This window comes from Parus major, chromosome 1, assembly GCF_001522545.3.
Source record: "Parus major isolate Abel chromosome 1, Parus_major1.1, whole genome shotgun sequence".
NCBI lineage: Eukaryota > Metazoa > Chordata > Aves > Passeriformes > Paridae > Parus > Parus major.
The window spans coordinates 13,951,995-13,972,859 of record NC_031768.1 but is presented as its reverse complement, the minus strand read 5'-3'; the positions used below and the strand labels follow the sequence as shown (position 1 = coordinate 13,972,859).

Here is a 20,865-nt window from a genome sequence, read left to right as displayed (position 1 = left end):
TGGCGGCTCGCTGCGGGTAGGAAGCGTTTCTGGAATGTTGCTCGGGAATCACTAAAGAATTAAGAAGCTTGTCTGTGTCTGGTCTTCTGCTACAGCCTTCTGGAAAGAAAACAAGCCAATCCTTTAATTCTTTGAAGTGTGTGTGGGAGATCTGACGAACTGTGTGCCTGCACATTTTGCCTAAAGGCAATCCCTTTGATTGATTGCTGTCATTTCAAAGATAGTGTCTTTACAGGTGAAATACTGGTTTGAACCAAGGTGCATCTCAATGGAATTGAAAAAGAAAGCCTAAAACCCACAAACAACAAGCCCAAAACAATCTTAGCAGATTACTTTTTAAAAGTAATGCAGACTATCAACTGATATCAAGGATTGTGCTTATGTAGTTCAGGCTGACCCAGCTCAGTTTGAAATACTGTAATGGTTCTGTTTTTGTTTTTCTGTGTATTAAAATGTGTTTCACTGTAGCCTCAGAGTGAGATCCACTTAATCTCAGCAAAACAGCATTCTTAAATGAACTGAAGATGGGAAGAGGTTTGGTCACGTTTTTTGGCCTACAATAACACTACAGTATTGTATTAATTTTTAGTCACAAGCTGATTCTACTATGGAGGCTCATACATTATGTAAATTCCCCCTCTTAGAATAGAAGGAAGTTCACAGGTACATCGTAGAAGTTATACATAAAAAAGAACCATGTATATTATCTGTCTCTTAGCAAGTTATGTGTATTTAACATATGACTAGTAGATTTCTTATAATTATTAAGTATTAAATATGTCAAGTTTTCTCAGATGCCTCTTGTAAATATTATTTATTATGGTGAATCCACAGTATGTTTAAAGTGGGTTTTTTTAATAAATATTCCAAGTATTTGTAATCTTCTTTCATATTATTTTTCTCTAGGTTGCCAGCGATTTTGAGAGGAGGTGTCATTGATAGATACTGGCCCACAGCTGATGGGCGCCTGGTGGAATATGACATAGATGAAGTTGTTTATGATGAAGATTCACCTTTTCAGAATATTAAAATTCTGCATTCAAAACAATTTGGGAATATTCTTATTCTCAGTGGGGATGTTAGTAAGTATCATCTCATTTAAAGATCTCTGGCATGAAAATGCCAAAAGTGTTTTTTTCTATCCTGCTATGGGAGTTTTAATAGATGTCTAAGGGTTGTGGTTCAGATGCTGGAAACTGTTTGTGCAAGGACACATTTATCTGTTCCTGTATATTAATGATGTTAATCAGGCTGACCAGTGTAAAATCTAGAGTTAAAAAAAATAAAGATTTATTTTTCCAGATTTAGTATCTTTGCTGCAGGAAGTGAGTGGCCTGGGAGAATAGAAGATGGTGTTCTATAGCAGAGCTTGCTTTCCTGAATTCTTTTATAAGAACTTTTCTGTTTGTTGCCAGTCCAACCTTCTGAGAGCTTCTCTTGGACAGTAAAACAAGCTACTTTGTAAGTCTTCAAATCACAATGGAATTCTAAAGAAATATGAAGTGGGACCTAGTGTGTCTGTGTATGATACAGCTGTGCTATACCTCACCATGCAGGAAATTCCATTAGAGAATCAAGGGAGCAGCAGGCCTTTTAGCTGCTTTATTGGTGAATGTCTTTTGACTCCTTCAAAATAATAAAACTTGAACTCCTAAGTTAATCAAAATAGTGACCAAACTTTATATGAGGGTTTTTATATGTGGTACTTTATGCCTGCTGACCTTTTGTCTTTTTGAAAGTGAACTTGGGAGAAGGTGGAGTACTGTTCTTGAAAGCTGGAGACTGCTGTTTGCTGGAAAATCTAGGCAATAAAAGACTATGCTTTATAAAATCTTAGTTCTTACGTTGAAAAGGACTGTCTCTGGTAAATGAAGGACGTTGCTGCCCAGGGATAAAATACCTATCTTCACTCTAATGGCAGAGTAATTAAGAAATTGAAATACAGCTTTTTGAAGTCATTGCAAGTACCTCTAACAATTCAATTAGCTTTCTCCAACTGTCAAGAGGGCTCCTGTGCAGATGGCAGCTGAAAAGCACTGTTATTGAATTCATTAGCAAGGTATTTTCTAATCCAGATAGAATTGTATTAGAAATCATCAAATTCAGTATTCAATACTTCTAGCCAGAAATTTTCATCAGTGCTTTATATGGAGATGAGGTTTTGCTTGAACATGACAATGTGCTTTGTAGAAGGGAAAGTATGCCATTACTTATTTCCATTCCATGGGATTTTGAAATAATGGTTTGTCTCATTTTGTTATTGTGCACTCCTAAGTGAGGTGCTGATTGCCAGGCAGAGTGACAGGATATGCCACAATGTGCTGCTGCACAAAGCTCGGCCCTTGTAGTGCAGATCTGTTGTAGCTTGGGAGTGTTACTGCATGCTTTGAGGCTGGCAGCAGGCAAGCAGGACCCTTCAGCACCTGGGGTTAACATTCATGTTTGTTTCTGTGCAGGGATCCACTGGTGTGCATCTAGGTAGCTCTTTTTAGCTGGGGTCCACAATAGATGTCCAAAAAACTCTAAATCTGTCCTCTTGCAGGATGAGTCTGAGATAATGCCCACACTTGTTACTTCAGTGGGTTTTTTAGTTAAAAAGACTTGATGGTTTTGCTCTGCTACTTTTTCCCTTGGCACACAGTACTTCCCAATGCTGAGGTGGCTGTTGCTGAGTTCATGTGGAGAACTGGAGAAATCCTGTGTGGGATTCTGAGAAGAATCTCATTACTTGGACTGTCTCTGAGAGACAGCTTGTTTCTGTAGAGATGTACTTGCTTTGGTCTGTATTGTATCACCTCAGGGTTAATACCACATAATGAGAAAAACTGAAGATTTAATATTTCTGTCCAATTCTCTTTTCCTTCCATCCAGATCTGGCAGAAAGTGACCTGGCATATACTCAAGCCATAATGGGCAGTGGAAAGGAAGATTACACTGGGAAAGAAGTGCTAATCCTAGGAGGTGGTGATGGAGGTATACTATATGAGATAGTCAAACTGAAGCCAAAGATGGTTACTATGGTAGAGATATCCTTTGACAAATGGCCCATAATGCAGATCAACCTGACCTTTCTGCTGATGCCTTAGCACTGAGCACAGTTACTGTCATGTTCTGATTTGTATGAGGATATGAGGTCTAAAATGAAATAGTTTTGTCAGTTTGAGAGACACCAGTGACTAGGTATTTGTGCATCATTATGCAACACCTGCTTTCAGGTTCCCAGTCCATACCATAACTCTCAGTAGTCGTTTATGTAAGGCTGGAAAGGAATGCCTCTGTCATCAGACTGGTGCTTTCTCTAATAACAGAAGACAGGTCTGTCAAGTTGGTGGTTTGGGCTCACTTCTGCCTTCTTGAGTTTGTCTGTTTTCCTAAAGAAAGCTGTAAAAAAAATAATAGTGCCTAGAAGCAAAAAAAAATTAATCAATAGGAATGTCAGGACTTGATGAACTGTACTGATGAATTGACCAGCCCTGTTCTAAAAATACCAATACAAGTCAAGTTTTCAACATTCTGTAGTTTGTACAGTTTGCAACATAAACCACTGTTGGCCATATGAAATGTTGATCATCCTAGGGATTGGGATCTATTGGCTAAGACTAAAAATGTAGGTTAAAATCTTAACCTAGTTTAACTTCATGGAGTCTTCCATAGTTTTACAGTTCACATTTCAGGCTTTCATGGTAATGATGACTGAAGGTATCAAAAACACTGGTTACAACCAAAAATAATCACTTCATAATCATCTAATTAAATCTGGAGGCCAGTGCCTGAGGTTGACTATTGCAGTATATATACCAATAGCCACATCTAATTATTTTTTTTTGAAGAAGTAGAAACTCTTACCTGTATTATTTCTGGAATGTATTGTGCCTTGACAAGCTTCAAACATTGACCAAATGGTGATTGACGGGTGTAAAAAACACATGCGTAAAACGTGCGGAGATGTCTTAGACAATCTGAAAGGAGAGTGCTACCAGGTAATGTATTGGTTTTCTTTCATTACAAGTTATATTTCAAGTAGGACCTAGTCTGGAAGACTGCTATAGCAAAGTTTTGGGGACAAGTCTTCAGACTCAAGTTGGGGAGCTACTTTTCCTTTTGTATGACACTTGCGTATTTTAATAACGAGTTCATGTTGGAAGTATTTTATCTCTCTGGCTTCACACTTCTAAAATTAATTGCATATGTAGATTTTTAAGGGATATGAAATAGGAGAATGTTTTCTGTAACTTTAGAAATAAAGAAGAGATTGCAGTAAAAGTGTTACGTTTAGCTTCATTTCTTAAACTGTTAAAAAGATAGAAAAAATATGTATTTTAGTTGTTCTATACTGTTGAAAATACCTGAACTTGTAATACACATTTAACAATTATTTTTAATTTGCAAGCAAAATCCCTTAGTATTGCACTGCTATTACATTAAAATAAAAACTCCAACAGACATCATTCATCCCTGCAGCTGAGATCCTTGTGCTGCATTTGACAGCACTTACATATGAGCCCAGGTGTAATCTGACATGTTTCTATTTTCATTACTGGCACTTAGATGTTGTCACAGATATTGACATACAGGAATGAGCTAATAAAAATACCAAAAAAATTAACAGAAGTCACATGCTACTCTGTGGAAATCAGTGCTTCATACAAGTACTTTATTTTACTCATATGTTGGAACTGCTAACTGTTGTCAATATTTGTTATGAAGAACACTGATTACAGATCTAGGAACTCCAGTCCTGGAGTGCCTGTGTTTTCATTGTCATAATTCCTACAAAGTTCCTCCCTTCTAAATGATGAAAAAAGTTGAAAGTGGAGCCTAAAATTAAGCATGTAAATAATTTTGTAAATTTTTTTTCCCTCTTAATTTCTGTGAATCTGTATTTGTTCTTTTTACCTGGTCAGCTTTAGGGTAGTTTTAGGACTAGCAACAGTAATTCATTCTTACAGGTTCTAATTGAAGACTGTATTCCTGTACTGAAGAGGTATGCCAAAGAAGGAAGAATGTTTGATTATGTAATTAATGATCTGACAGCTGTTCCAATCTCCACATCTCCAGAAGAAGGTAAATCTTCTAATTTATTTACTTCTGAAAATTTTCAACATTTCTGTCCTTTTGCTGCATAATAGTCTGCAGTATAAGTGCTTTCATTTTTTCTATTTAAAAAGCAAATCTGAGAGGAAAAAATGACATCTGTTTTTTAATTTTTTTTTAATATTATAAAAGACTAGCAAGTGCCTAATGTTCTTTTAAATCTCTTATTCCAGAATAATATGAACTCATGTAGTTCTTGAAGTTTTTGGAGTTCATGCTCCAGTAAATTTTCCTCACTACATAATTTATTGGAAACTTCAGGAAAATTCCTGTGAAGAAAAACAATACTCCTGCCATTGTTGCCATTGTGTATAGTTTGCATTTGTTTTTTTAGTCCAGGATTGTTTTTTTAAACTTTGCAAGTCTTGAATATGTAATAAGTAAACAAGCCAGTAATGTGCTGTTCTGCTTTTCAACCCTTTCCCATATGCAGATTCCACATGGGAGTTTCTGCGGTTGATTCTTGACCTCTCAATGAAAGTCCTGAAACAAGATGGGAAATACTTCACACAGGTATGATACTTGGATGTAATAAAGTACTGCTTTATATCTATTGCAATTTGCATATTTTCAGTTTAAAAAAAAAAACATATAAAGCTAACTAAAAATCTTTATTACTTCAAGCTGGTTTTCTCCCTTTAACTTATCAAGCGTTTTGCATGAAAGTTAGGATTTTCTGACTTGTCTGTTTTCATTATTTCAGCTGAATATGTAGTACTTTTGTTTGGAGTTCAAAAGCATTATTTTAAGGCTCAGTAAGGCATACTGCAGAATATTGCAGCTAGACATTTCTTGGAAAAGCAGAACTGATGTACTTCATGATGAGATACATGATTTTGAAGCTAGTGTCTCCAGTGGTAAAGTGTAAAACATGGAAATTTGTCATTTATTAAGGTGTAAGAGTTCGACATAAGTGCAGTGGGATGAGAATTAGTATAGCCACCTTGTAGATAATAAAATTGTGGTATAGCTTTGAACAGAAAATACTTCAGGTAATCCTGAATGTCACAAAGTTGTGTCAAATTGTACCAAGAATGTGACTGGAGCCAGCAGATGGTTCAGTGAAATCTAAGTCTCTGAAGCTCCATTTCTTTTGTCATGCTCATAAACTAGTCTTCTGATGTGTGGAGAATCTAACTACTGTATTTTAGAATAATATCCTTAAGCTCTGAAATGTATAGAAATTGGTTTACTGTAGAATTGTGCAGGCTTATAAAAAGATATGAAACTTGTGGGGTGAGATTTCTGGTAGTTCTAATATGCTGCTCCTGTTTAAAATGCTGTGGTTGTATGGGAAAAAGAAATTAACTTATGGTTGAAATACAACATGTGATTAACATGTTTTTTCCACACTGTAAATTTTAATGGCATTTCTGGCCTGTTAATAGTGGAAATATTTGTGGCAGACTTTGAAACCAAAAGGACGCTAAATGTTTTAAAAACAGAACAAATCATTGTGTTGCAGTTGTACTTGCAGCATCCACAGTAATACTAGCTCGCCTTATTGGAATGAAGGTGAACGTATGTCTGGGGACAGGTTTTGTTGGACTTTGCAGAAGGACTCTTGAGAATAAGCCTGTGCTGAAAGCTGAACTGAGGCTGTGCTGCAGCCAGAGGGCAGGACGGTTCTGTGTTAGCTGCAACCAGCTGAGGTAGAGTCTGGTGCAGTCCCTGCTGCTTGTTTTGTCCTCATGGGAGGAGATTCGTCAGCTCTCCAGCATGTGATTGCACAGAAAGAACAGCTGTCCTGGTGGGTTTTAGCTGTTGTGAAAGTACACACATTTTGTGGTCCCAAAGCAACAAGGTGGTACATGGCAGGATGGGAAATTAGCAGTATTAACACTGACGTGGCTTAAAATTGGACTTGTGGCGAACGAGTAGTCAGTGCAAAGGCTGGAGTATAGAAGCAGTGTTTTCTAGCAGTTTAGTCTTCCTGAAGATGTTGAAAAAAGGACAATTAATACTGGGGCAGGTAGCTATCAGAGCTTTTGATACATCTATTGATACACTACTCAGCCCTTGTGATGGTCCTTGTAGCCACTTGCCAGCTGGGCCTGAAAAAGCAAAATAGTCCTCTGTAAAAACCCTCTCTATTTGTCTGTGTGTCCTTAGAAGGCTACACTAAAAACTTATCATAATGTAAAACATACTGACCTCCTCCTCAGATGTGCAGGCCCACACAGTGTTAAATTCAAAGTCAATAATTTGAGGTCAACTTGGTTTGCCCCTAAGCAAAACTGAATTTAACTCATCATCCTGAATAATGCTCACAACTACTGCTATTCTCAAATTATAAATAAATTTAAAAAACCAAGAATGGTCAAAATAATTGGAAAAATTTATCCCAACAAAATACAGCACTGAGCTTAAAACATTATTGTTGAATATTAAAACTTGGCAGGACAGAGGCTTTTCTTCTATCCCTGTGACAAAGTTTCTCACTTCTCTCTCTGTTCAAGCTTCTCATTGGATTACAGCTTTTCAGCTGATGTGTGGCCAGGTTTTGGTAGTGGGGGGGTGTGGGGAGCACTCCCCATGTCCAACAAAGCCAATGCCAGCTGGCTTCAGGATGTACCTGCTCCTGGCCAAGGCTGAACCCATCAGTGACTGGTAGTGCCTTTGGGATAAGATTTTTGAAGGGGCAAAAGTTGCTGCACTATTGCAGTTGCAGTCAGATAGAGAAGTGAGAACATGTGAGAGAAACAGGTCTGCAGGCTCCAAGGTCAGTGGAGAAGGAGAGGCAGGAGATGCTCCAGGTACCAGTGCAGAGATTCCCCTGCAGCCCATGATAAATGCCATGGTATAGCAGGCTGTGCTCCTGCAGCCCATGTAACTCCACAGGGGAGCAGAGATCCACCTGTAGCCTGTGGAGCACCCCATGGTGGAGCTTGTGGATGGATACCTGAAGGAGGCTATGACCTTATGGGAAACCCACACGAGAGCAGGCTTCCTGGCAGAATTTGTGACCTTGCAGGGGACCTGTGGAACAATTAATGAAAAACTGCAGCCCGTGGATGGACTCAGGTTGGAGAAGTTCATAGGGGGAGACCCCACACTGGAGCAGAGCAGAGTGTGAGGAGGAGGGAACAGCAGAAATAACATGGGATGAACTGACCACAATCCCCATTTCCCATCGCCCATTAGTGCAGTGGGGAAGAGATAGAGAATTTGTGAGTGAAGTTCACCCTAAGGAGAAAAGAGGGGTAGGGGAAGGTGTTGATAAAATTTGGGTTTATTTCTCATTATCCCACTCTGATTTGATGGGGAAATTGAGTTTATTACCCAGGTTGAGTCTGTTTGCCTGTGACGGTAGCTGGTGAGTGTTCTCTCCCCATCCTTACCTAGGCCCGTGAGCCTTTTGCTGTATTTTCTCTCCTCAGTTTAGCTGAGCAGGGGAGTGACAGCATGATTTTTGTGGGCACTTGGTGTCCAGCTGGGGTCAACCCACCACACTCTCAGACAGCTCAACAGCCTGGTCATAGGATGAACAGACTATTGAGATTCTTTAAATAAAATTAACCTATTAGTTATTACAGCTTTGTTTAAATTACATAAATTTAATTTCAGTTAAACTAGCTGAAGCTGGCTACTTGGACAGTTGGTTAGACTAGAGACAGAAGTTCAAACATGGCCACTAACAACTTTGTCAGCTTAGTCACATTGGGAGCTCATGAAAGATTGAGTGTTTGCCTAGTTGAGTTGTGTGCCAGTGGTTTTAGCTCTGTGTTATTAACACTGGGAATTGAAGTTACTTCTGGTCCAACTATCTACTTCCAGGATGTTTGTTACATAGCATGCCTTGCTGAGGAAATCATGTGCCTTTTAAGGCAGATGTGTTTTTAAAATGCAGTACTTTTGTGTGTCCCCCACCCCTTCTTTGCATTGTGGTTCTCTAAAACAAAACTATTAAATATCATCAAGAAAAGTGACTGAGGGGATGGCCACTTACTTGTTAGAGCCTCATCTTTGCTATGATGAAGAAATTCTCATGGGAAAAATGCAGCAAAAGGATTGTTGTCCTGGTGACTACTAGCCAGCAATTATAGTTGCCACTTTGGCCTTGGTACTACGTTGTACTGTGATTGAAAATTCTGTCCTTTGTAGCTTGTAGTCTGTCCCCTTGCACCCTGAACAGAATCATGTACATCTAGTTAGGATGTCATTTATTTCAATGCTGAAGAAATGCTTTACCCAAAAGTGGAATCGTTCACAGAATGCTGTCCTTTCCCATAATATATTGCTGTCTGTCTGTCTAAATGCCACTACTGGGGGAAAATAAAGGGAAATTCTCATCACCTCTTCATTGAGCTCTGCACAAGTTTCAGAAAATGTTCTGATCTGCATGTGAATTGTCAGCAGGCAGTGTCTAGTGCTGTCTAACTCCAGATGGATATAATTTATTTGAGATTATAAAAAGAATTATTTCTGTCATGCTGCTCTAACACACCTGGTGGTTCCCTCGGAATTCCTTCCTTGGTGATCCTCAAAATGCTCTCCAAATGCTGCTGCAGAATGTCTTGTCACCACTTGGTGGAGGCAGGTAACTGGTATTGCCTGGCAGGTTATTAACATTTATAGAAATTCTGCCTGTGCACTTTTCAGACCATTTATTTGTATTCCTATGAGATACAAGAACTCATGTGGCCAATTTTAAGATGCAGGAGGGACTTCTTCCTTTTTTTTCAGCTTTGGGAAGATATAAAAGGGCAGCTAATGGATGTCATTCTCTGTTGCTTTATGTCTGAGTGTGTTTGGGGAAAAATGCCTCGATACTTTCTCTGTGCAATTAGTAATCACAGCTTAGAACAAAAACTTGTATGAGTAGCAGCCGTGCTTTACATGCCCTTGCTTTTCTAGCTGCATCATCCATACTGAGTGTTGCAGCCTACACAGGATCTGCAAAGAGATATGTGAGCTTTAGGGACCTTAGCCTGCAGAACTTGCAGACCTGTCTGTGGGTTTAAGACTTGAAGCTTGTTTGTCAAAACTTACTGTTAAACATAATCCCACTGCTCTGAGATTCAGTGGTCATATGGGATGCTCTTATTTTCCTTCTTCTGAAGCTGGTGCTCTGAAGTGTTTAATGATATGATATCATATGAGGCCATGTCTGTAAGGTGCTTGGTGTTATGTTCTCCAAGGAGAGGCAGTTAGAGGTGCAGGCTCCCAGCCATGACAGTGGAGATGCATGGGAGTTAATGAGGACGCATGACCTTGGTATATCCTGAGGTCCACTTTCATCTCTAATATACCTTCCCAGCAAGTTGTTTCTGAACATGTTAAGTGCTTTTACAGTATTGGACTGTCTAAAAGTATGATTTTTAGATGACCCAAGTGATCTCCTTCAAGTGAGTATATATACTTGTAGATGAGAGCATATGTGGCTTTTGTTTTTCTGAACCATCACTCTCTTGTATCTTCAAGTGCTTGAGGATTGTCCCAAGAGCTGTTAAACCCTGTTCTGTCAGATGCTCTAACTGGTTTTAACATTGTCTCTGAGTGTCAGTGGATTGTGTAGTTAAGAAAATGCCTTTTTCTGTGCTAAGTTTTTGTTCTGTTGATCTAATCTTTTGAGGTTGAGAAGGCTATCATTTTCAGCCTGTTTATGTAGTAGAACCTTTAAAAATACCTCTGAACAGGAATTTGTGACTTCTTGGTTGGGGCCACTCAGCCCAGGCAGTATAGAAACTCAGACCACTCCAGGTTCCAGTAAACAGCACTGACCCCTGGTGCGAGGGATCATGTGTCTTCCACATGAACGTGTGGCCCTTCACTAAGCTGTTTCTTCCTGGCCACTCTTATGGACTCTAAATGTCCAGACAATCATCAAGTTGCTCCATAGTTGAACTCCTTTTTTTGGCTGCTGTGTGGGCTTTCTAATTAGCACTTCCAATGAGGGAGCAAGATTCTCTGTGCCTGAACTATGAAAGGAGGCTTAAAGAATGGCTGTATGTCCCTATGTGAGCCTCTGTGATTTCTTAGTAGTTTGAGAGACTTTAAGGAACAGACATTTTCATTTCCTTTTGTTACTGAGAGTTCACTCACTGGCGGTACTTACAGTCAGGTTTGTCTCCATTATTTCCTTACCAGCCCTTCCTGTCCCCCAAAACCTAAGTCTAACTTTGATGCTACATGTTTCATGCTGTGTCTTACTGCTTATTAGTCACTCTGAAGTGGGGAAGGATAAAACCCAACCTTGGCCATGACCAATTCTGGCACATCATTACAAAATAAAAATAGAAATACATGCTAAAAATAAAAATTAAACTTCTGTGGCATAGTTTTCTTTTTGAGGGTTGGAGGACGCATACTGGCCTTAGATCATCCTGTAAGCAGTTGATGGACACATCCACTTTATAGATGGGCAAAATTAACTGGAACTTAGAGAGTTAATTTAAACAATTTTTTTTTTGCTACTTATTTTAAGGAATGGTTTTTGCATGTCCAGAACTATATTTGTTATTTAAATCTGTTGTACATTGTCCTGTAGAAATCTAAAAACTAAACCAATGGAACTATGGAATTTATGCCTTGTGAGAGCCCAGAAAAAAAAGCATGTTGGGAGATAGGCATGAGCTGTTGAAGTGAACACAAGCACTCAGCAGACTCAGGATGCAAAGACTATGAAACAGCTCAGGAGTCATCTATCTGTCTTAAGCAAGGTCTTGGAGATTAAGATTTGTTAATCTGAAGTTAAAACTGCCTCAAGTACTTTCATGTCAGAAAGATGCATCTTAAGGGGTAAAAAAAATTAATTGTTTTCCTAGTTCTTACCTGTCAAATTGTTTGACATGAAACAGCTTAAGTGAGGGGGGCTGGGCAGAGGAGTTTGGTAGATTTGAAAATTTGGCTGAACACTGTGAGAGAAAAAAGAAAATGATTTTGCTTTTTGAAAACATATAATTGGTGAGTCATCTGCTTTAAACCTTATTAAATAGCATTCAGTATTAACTATTGTTTGAGTTATATAGTGTCTGTTCAGAGCAAACAATGCATTGGTCTAACTCAAAACCCTTCATTAGACAGTGGGAGTTAGAGTGAACACGGGTTTATGGGACCTATCTCTGTATTGCACTCTGGGCTTGGTTCCCTGTGGCATTTTAGTGATATTGGAACACCTGAGTGTGACTGACATTGTTACTAGCACTGTAGTCTTGGTTAATAAAGCAGGTTATGTTTTAAAGAAAGGGGTTAATCATAGTGATTTTTCAATAAGTTTATTGAAATAACCCTTAAGTTTTGTAGATTTGAATTTTGGACTGCTTAACTTTGTTCAGTAAAGCCAGATAGTTATAAAAAATGACTATGCAGAATGATAAAATCCTGTAGTGTTTCTCCAGAAGAAAAAGGTTGCTAGAAGAGCCAGGTGAGTTGTCTGAACCTTTAGGCAAGATCTTGATTTGGAGATTGGGGAGTTGTGGGTTTGAAAAGTAAAAATTGTTTCTTGGCATGTCTGTTGTTCCTGTAATTTGTTTTCCATGGTGTCTGCAGTGATTTGTCTCTTGCCAGAGAAGGAGAAATGATGAAATACTGAAGCTACAGTCTGGGAAACTGGATACTGTTCTATCATTGTGTATCCTATTCCACTTCCTACGTAATGGTGGTGTGCTCTGTAAATTACCTAGCAGTGTTCCTATTTATGACTCAAATTACACACACAGGTTGTTTTTTAGTTTTCTTTTGCATTCAGTCTGATGTTGAAACAAAATGATATGTTTGGTAAAGGGCAGCTGAACCATAAAAAAACCACCACAATCCCCTGGATAATAACAGGTTACTAAACAAGTACTGCAGCAGTCTGTTCATTGAGCTCAGTTTGTGTTAGTCTTCTACCTTTTTACAAGTGTCATTTGTTTTCTGATACCCAAATATGAAAAATTCTATATACAGCATGTTGCCTTCCTTTGCTAAATAAACAAGTACTGTTTTTTTTTGTGCAATATCATCAAAATTACAATCAAACATGTTTTATGCAAGTTCTTTTGAAGGAATGCTTTCCCAAATACGATTTGTAAAATATTAGAGTGTGTTAGAATAGAGTCATAGGATTTCCTGGTGTGGAAGGGGCCCACAGCAATCACTGAAGTCCAGCTCCTGACCCTGTGCAGGCAACCCCAAGAATCACATCATGTGCCTGATACCGTTGTTAAGATGCTATGTTAAGATTTTTTTTTGTTAGAGTTGAGGTTTTCTCTTCTACTTGTAAAAACTTGAGCACAATAAAAAAAAAATAAAAAATGAGCAGGATGCAGAAAATTCAGAGGAAGATGAGTGGAATGAATTCTCTTTTCACTTCCTCTGGAAATAGCAATGTTTTAAATACACTGTGAAAAAATCCTACCAAGAAAAAACAGGAAAAAGTATAAATCCCAAAGTCAGAATGTACATTTTACACTTTGGTTCTAGATATCACCTGATGTTATTACACAGAAAAAGCAATGTAAATGGAGCTGTTTGGAAATACTGATTTCAAAATGTGACCGCTGCTTGTTTTGGCCCCTGCATGCTGTATGTTTTAGAGAGTACAGACAGTACTTGTTCAAACTCCTCTTAATTCCTTGCTTTATGAAAATTAACTTTTAGTTGCATCTGTGTGCATGTAATGATTTTAAAGTCATTAAAAAAAAAAAAAAAATCTAGGAGCGCCAAAAATAAGCTGCACAGTAAAACAAGTCTTTCATAAAGACTGCTCCTGGATTTAAAAACATTGCAGTGTCTTAGCAGAAAAACACAAATATGTGAAACATAGGTAGTCAGGCACTTAGGAAGTATTGGGTATGTCCTGGGGTCCTCATTTCAAGTTAGTTTCTGAAATATTGAATAAGATATGACTGTAAGTGAGCTAATTTTTTTCAGTAGATCTAGCATTTTCTAATTGAGCCATCTGCATTCTTTCACAGTCATGTGCAAGTTACAGATGTTATTGGACAGTAGGAATGAACAAGATACTGCAATCAATGGTCAGTTAAAAAAAGCCCCAAAATTGTGTACTTGTGTGTACACACAAACACTTCCCAAAGTCATTCAGAGCAGCAGGAAGGTCCTGTCATTCCATAGATGAAGGCTGCTGCTTTAGACTCATTTTCTTTCTCACAAATAACTTCTGTGCCTCACATTTCTTGTCATCATTTTGTTGGGCTTTGGTTCTTGTGCTGGATCATTAGAAACTGTGTATTCATTAACATAAACATTTTCTTTTTGTTCTCGTTTTTATCTTCTGTGGCAAACGTTCCTCCATTATAAGTGATAAAATGTGTGGGGAAAGCTGAGGATTTTTATATTGACAGTAACTCTGGAAAATGCTAGTTAATGCTTCTGTATCTACTGATGAGAAATCAGAAGAGGAAAGCAGGCTTTGTGCTAGATCACAGTAAAAGACATTTCTGCCAGTCTGCTAGCATTTACATGCCAGTAAACCCAGCCATTAGGGGAAGATGGGGACACACATCTCCTGAAGATCTCATCCTGCTCTACATATGGCCAGACTGGCACATACTGTGTGGGCAGGAGAGATTTGGAGTTATATGATAACTTGATGTTGATGTGTAGTGTTACAGCATGGTTGGTTTATCATGTTTGGGGCCTATAGGTTGAGCTGAAGATTCCTCAGGAAAGTGGTGGAAGTAGAAGATTACAAATCAATTCATTTGGCTGTCAGTGTGCCAAGGGCCTTTAAGAATATCTCCACCTTGACCACAGTAACAAGAATGTGATATCTCTGTGCTGTGCCACAGCAACAGTACAGTTTTTTTTGGTGAGTCTTCATTTGGTGCCTTGTACCTGGAAAAAACAACCGGAGTGATTTGTAGACCATGCAGTGGTGACTATATTTAACTTCACTTAATTTCAAATTAGTGTCAAAATAACTTGTATTTGTCACACTCTTCCTAGACCATTGAATTTAAGGTTATAAAATATTTGCTAGTCTACTCAGTTATATAGTCAAGAAACTTGGCAAAGGGGTTTTTTTAATTGAATTTGCACAACTGACTTTTATTGCTTTGGGTAGTTGGTGTTTGTTTAATCTGGTGTTCTGGTGAGCTCACTGTAACCACTAAATCTTCAAATGTGTTATGGGTATGGAGAATTCAGACTTCTAATTAGATCTTTCTCTGAATGGGCATCCCAAGCATGCATTGCAGTAACTTCTGCTTCTTTTTAATACTTAGCTTGGGACAAGGTAGTGCTTGCAAATAGGTTGCTTGGGGGAGAGGTGGGTGGGGTTTTTAGTTTTAATTTTTTTGGAGGGGGTTGGTGGTTTTGGGTATTTGATTTTTTTGGGGAGTTTTTGAGCTTGAGGTTTTTTTGGGGTGGGGGGGGTGTGTTTGATTCTTCGTTTGTTTGGGTTTTTTTTAATTCCTCACTCTTTGTAATTCTTGATGTGTTTGTATTCCAAGAATGACGTGTTGTTTCACCCTGAAGACTGAAAAAAAGTATCATAGGAATCTCTTCAGCAGCAGGACATACAGAAACTTAAGACAATATAGCCTGCAGCCAGAGAACTTCTGTGTAATTTGATGTATTTTGTCCTACTGCTTTGTGGAACAATCTATATATATATATAATATTACAGCCTAGTAATTTTAAACAATTACATATATATAATTATAGTGCATTTAAACACTAAGATCTAGGCAGTGTTAAATAACAGAAAAATCTGGGCATAGTAATACTGTTTAGTAATATGCATTTAAGTAATCATAAAGAAAATAGTTATGGAGTAGATGTTATAGGTAAACAACACATGGTGGTCTGTTTTAACTGGAAGTTCTCATAATGGTTGCTTCTGCTAACGAAAATATAATCTCCCATACTTACCCTTTCTTGAAAGGATACTAATTGTTTTCTGTAGGCAGAGTGAAGACAAGCTGTTCAGTGTTTGCCTTGTAAGTATTAAATATTAAGATCAGCATGTATCTGGTTCTGAAATATGTGGGAGCCTTGCAGTAATGTCAAAATGTATATGTTCAGCTGAAATCCTTATTTGCTTGATTGTGACTGGAGCTTTTTTTTTTTTTTTTCTTCAGGGAAACTGTGTCAATCTGACTGATGCCTTGACTCTGTATGAAGAACAGCTTAGCAGGCTTTATTGTCCTGTGGAGTTTTCAAAAGAAACTGTGTGTGTTCCCTCCTACATGGAATTGTATCCTTAGATTGAAGACGACTTGTGTATTAATAAATCAAGCAAGTATAGACTGGTTGGAGGTAAAGAACTCAAGCAAAGAGGCAGTTCTGATTTAAACACTTATTTTTTTTTTTGTAGTAAATGATCAACTACAATTTTTTTGAGGATAATTGTAGGAATTGTTTTCTAAAAGTGCTATAAATTCACAGCTGGTGAAATGATCAGCACTATTCATGAATAGGCTGTGTTTTTGTTAAAGGTTCTGAGTGGTGTATGTGATGTAGGATAAACTGTATGATGAGGGTAATGCTGCCTGGGAGTTCCTACAAGGCTTTATCTTCCTTTTTTTTCTTTTACAAAAAAAAGGAGCTATCTTCATACAGATTAGCATGATCCCAATCTTTTTATGTTGTCTGATAGAGCTATTCTTGAACATACAGTTCAGACTTGATTTTTAAGGCTGGGGAATGGGGAAGAGTGATTCCTAACAATCATTACTAGTTAGTGTTACTGGAAAAAACTATTTGAAGTAGAGGAGTATGCATATTCTCAGCCACATCCCATTCCTAAAAATAATCCTTCAGAATTTTTTCAATTTGTGGGTATCAAGTTATAGAAGAAGCATAGAAGTTTAAACTTCAAGCCCTTAGCGTGGAGGGGCATTTTGATCTTCTATAAGGTGGTTCTGCCAGCTGCATTTGCCTTGAGTGTTTGCTTCTTTTGTGGGATCTCCCTGGAAATGTTTCTGCAGGGTGAAGCCTGCTGTGGCTGTCTCTCTTGACAAGGAAACATCTTTCCACGATCATCTTATTCATAATACATTGCCTTTCATTGTCACAGCCTTTCTTCTGTTGTGTTTATTTGCCTCCCTTCTGTGTCTCTAAGCCCAGTAGTGTTCAGTGCTGCAGCCTCCATGCTGACCCTGTACTGACTCCAAACTGACTATAGCCAGCTCCTCCTGCTTCTTATTATTGGCAGCTATTTGTGAAACAGATTTGACCTCACGTTTTCAAGACAAAAGACAAATGTGAAGGATATCAAGATACTTGCCCTTAAAGCTTACATTTTCAGAGAAACTGACTATTTATGTCTTTAAAACTGCCAGGCCTTAATGGAACATATATGTGATTTGAAAAGTAGGCATCTTTGAACTGCTGAGTCAAGAAGAAAATCCAGGGAGATTTCACTTTTGAGTGTTTTGCCTACCCTTTATGAGCTACCAGAAGTTTTCAGAATTTAAATATAAGTAAAAAGAACTACATTTTAAGTGTACAAGTGTTGCCTTTTTATTTTTTTTTCCTTAACTGCTTATTTTCTCCAGATGGGTATTCTACACGATTTGGAAGAAAAAGACAGACATCTGAACATCAAGACTGAGATTCTTAAATGTACATGCTGCATGGAGCGTATAGGCCTGCCACATGCTGCATATTGGCATCTTGAATCTTTAAATTATATGCTGTAGATGATCCTGAAACTTAGTCATGCTATTGATTGTGAATTCTTTAAATGTTTTTTTATTATTATTTTAATTTAAAAGCAAATGGAAAATGTATATTTTGACAAGCTAGGGTGTTATTTTTGAAAGTCAACTTAAAGATGAATAAGCAGCAAAACTATATAGCTGCTGACTGCACTGAACCTTTAGAATGTGATCCTTTTTATTTTTTTGTAGATCTTCACAAACTGGTTGATTAAAAAAGACATCTTTAGCATTTCATCCCTGAAGGGTGGTCCATGGAGTTTTTGTTGGGTTTTTTTTTCCAACAGATTTTTTTCATTTATGGTGCTTTTTAAAAATGGGAGAGGGTTTTTGTGGTTTTGGCTTTTTTTAATGAACGCTGCATTGCTTCCATATAGAGAAGGGCATAACTAAAAAGAAAAAAATCTTGTGAGAGAATACCATAAGTCCTTTGTTGCAAAGGGAAGGAAGCCGGTCTTAAATTTTTATTTACCCTAGTTTCATTCATCATTGCTGTAATCTCTGCTGCAGAAGAGTCTTTGGCCTTTTACCTCCTGGAATTCTTTAGTTGCTGCCATATTGATTATTTGGATTCTGATATGGATTTGGCAGTAGCTTTGTACTGAAGCATGAAGATAAAGGCTGGGCTTTCATTCCACCACAGTGTAAGAGTGTAATGAGGTTCATGTGGGCATGTCTTCTCCCCAGCTGTATGGGAAGCACTAGATTTGTGAAGTAAAGATAGAGGATGAAGAAATGTGGGTGTGATGTGTTCTATCTTTATGTGCACCTGTACTGAATGTTCTGAAGCAAGTGTGTGTGTGCTTCAGTAGGGTCAGTGATGGTTGTATTGCCACAGATGGCCCATATTGTGTTTCTTCTGCTCATTTACTTGCAGTGTAAAAATCAGTAGAAGCTGGAGTGCATTGTAGTTCTGTTCTGAAAGAAGATGCATTTTTCTTTAGCAGTTTCTCATGCTGTCAAAAGTTATATTTTTGTAAGAGTCTGCTATGTATCAACTGAAATATTTGTTTAAAAATCCCACTTGAAAGGAGGTAGGAAGGATATGACCGAATACGTGCATTTTTTACTTTTCCAAGGTAGAATAAAAAGTGCACTATTTCCCTAAGCATTCTAATCCTGAATAATAGTGATGTTTGATTCAACACCCATAATCAACATTTTCTTAGTTTTATTGGAGAGTTGATTTGCCCCGCCAAGATGAAAACAAACCAAACAAAAGCTGTCCTTTATGTTCTTAAACCAAACATTAAAAAAAAAATCTATTGCATCCCACATCAATAAAGTCTTAGTGGAATCTGAGTAGCCTATGCAGAATTCCAGTCTGAGACTAGAGAATGTGCCAAAATTTTTTTCTGTAATTGGGCAAAAGCTGTTAAAGTGTTTTTGGCTTGGATAGCTGATAGAAGCATTTTTCAATCTTACTACTTCAAATTATCTTGGTTAATTCTCTTAATATACACAGTGTGCAGTTCTTCCATGACCTACAGCTTGTGAATCACTGAATACTCACAAAGAGCAGAGCTTGCCTCTAAATACAGTAAAGTTTCCTGTATCTCCCTGAGTGTTCTAGCTCTGTTGAAGGCATCCTAGGAAATACTTTGATGTTATTACCTATAATGTAGCTCTTCATTTATGATACAGGACCGCAGACAGTTTTGTCTAGCTGTAGATGAATGCAGATATCCTGTAAACAGGTGTATCCATAACTTTGCAAGCATGAATATTTCCATTGGTTCTTAGTGTGATTACTCCTGTAGATGAAATGAAGCACACAGGGACAGAGCTCGGAGCATGTGTTCCTGGGTGAGCTTGGCAGATGTAGAAATCAGTCACAACAAGTGGGGGTGTTTTGGTTTTTAGCAAGAAAACTTGTGAACTGGAAGATGACTTAATCTGCTCATTGTACCAGGGCTTGTGCTTCCCTTTGGCATCGCTGCACAGGGGGCTGCTGGGTGTGCAGGGATGTTCTGTAAAGATTTCCAGAATGACCAGGGAATTGCATATTAATAGCTGAGAGGCAGCAGTGCTTGCAAACTTTTCAACTAATAGGGTATGAAGAGAGTTGGAATAATTATTTTTTTTCTTTAACTTTTTTTAAGGTAGTGTTTTGAAGTGATAGATGCAGTATAAAGCAATTCAGCAAACACTGAACATTATATTTTTTTAAGTTGCTGAATTGATTCTGAACAAATATATACACATTGTTAGTCTTTATTTATTTGTTGCTGTAGTGTAGATTTTTTTAAAAGAAAAACAAGTCTCTGTGTTAGAATTTTCAGATGCAAACTGCTATAGCTGATCAGTTTTCCATGTTTAAGGCCAGTTGGGAAATGGGTATGATTGCTGCACTATGTATGCAAACGGTTCCCAAGACATGGTTAACATTAGAGGTTTCTTAATTATTCTTTGCACTAAATGCTGCTTTCACCTAGAAGTTATTGATTGATAGTAGTTTGTGCAAGGAGAAGACTGCTGGCATTGTATCTACTGCATCAGTGCAGTGCACATCTTAAAATAAAGGTACGCTGTCCTTACTTGTGTGTTTGAATTGTTAAATCCACTGTGGATTCAGTATCCAAATGACAGAATTGATGGGTATGATGCTTACCATTGTACCTCCTTTTTCTTTGTCACATAAACATACTTCCTGGTCCTTTTATTGAGTAACTTTTCTGTTGCAGAGTAATAAATTCAGTTATTTTCCATATGATAAATGCTCAGATATTGTGTGTGGTATGGAACAGCACGCTGATATTTGTAATGGGGGGAAATCACTCAAGGCTTCAGTGATATTTGCCTAGAAAGAGTTAATTTCCTGTACAGCATTTTAGATGTGAATTCTTTGAAGGTCTCTGAGTGGAAGTTTGAGTTTTTCCGCTAAAGCAGTAAGTTGGTTTTGGATGACAGTGTGACTTATTGCATGGCACAGAGAAAAGACAGGCTTAGGAGAAGTCAGTGTGACACTGAGAATGATGGAAACTGGCACAGCAGTTCAGGGAACAGGGAGAAGGGCATGAACAGGACAGGACACATCAAAGAAGTCATTAATCTTGCCAAATCACACCCCAGAATAATGTCATACAATGAAAGAAAAACATGAAGATATTCCAGAAAATACAGAGAGACATGAATTCCAGTTAACTGGAAGAGAGAAGTATTT

At 37.9% G+C, this 20,865-nt stretch overlaps 1 protein-coding gene across 1 annotated transcript in view; it reads left to right on the top strand.

The window, feature by feature from the left end:
* SMS (spermine synthase) overlaps positions 1 to 20,239 on the top strand; it is a 43,447-nt gene extending 23,208 nt beyond the window's left edge. The window contains exons 5-11 of the mRNA XM_015621691.3: positions 907 to 1,082; positions 2,872 to 3,026; positions 3,891 to 3,980; positions 4,950 to 5,064; positions 5,528 to 5,607; positions 16,122 to 16,237; positions 17,541 to 20,239. Of these exons, the coding sequence (XP_015477177.1) occupies positions 907 to 1,082; positions 2,872 to 3,026; positions 3,891 to 3,980; positions 4,950 to 5,064; positions 5,528 to 5,607; positions 16,122 to 16,237; positions 17,541 to 17,583 (775 nt within the window). The 3' untranslated portion in view covers positions 17,584 to 20,239. The remainder of the gene's footprint in view (positions 1 to 906; positions 1,083 to 2,871; positions 3,027 to 3,890; positions 3,981 to 4,949; positions 5,065 to 5,527; positions 5,608 to 16,121; positions 16,238 to 17,540) is intronic.
* Positions 20,240 to 20,865: the final 626 nt, after the last annotated feature.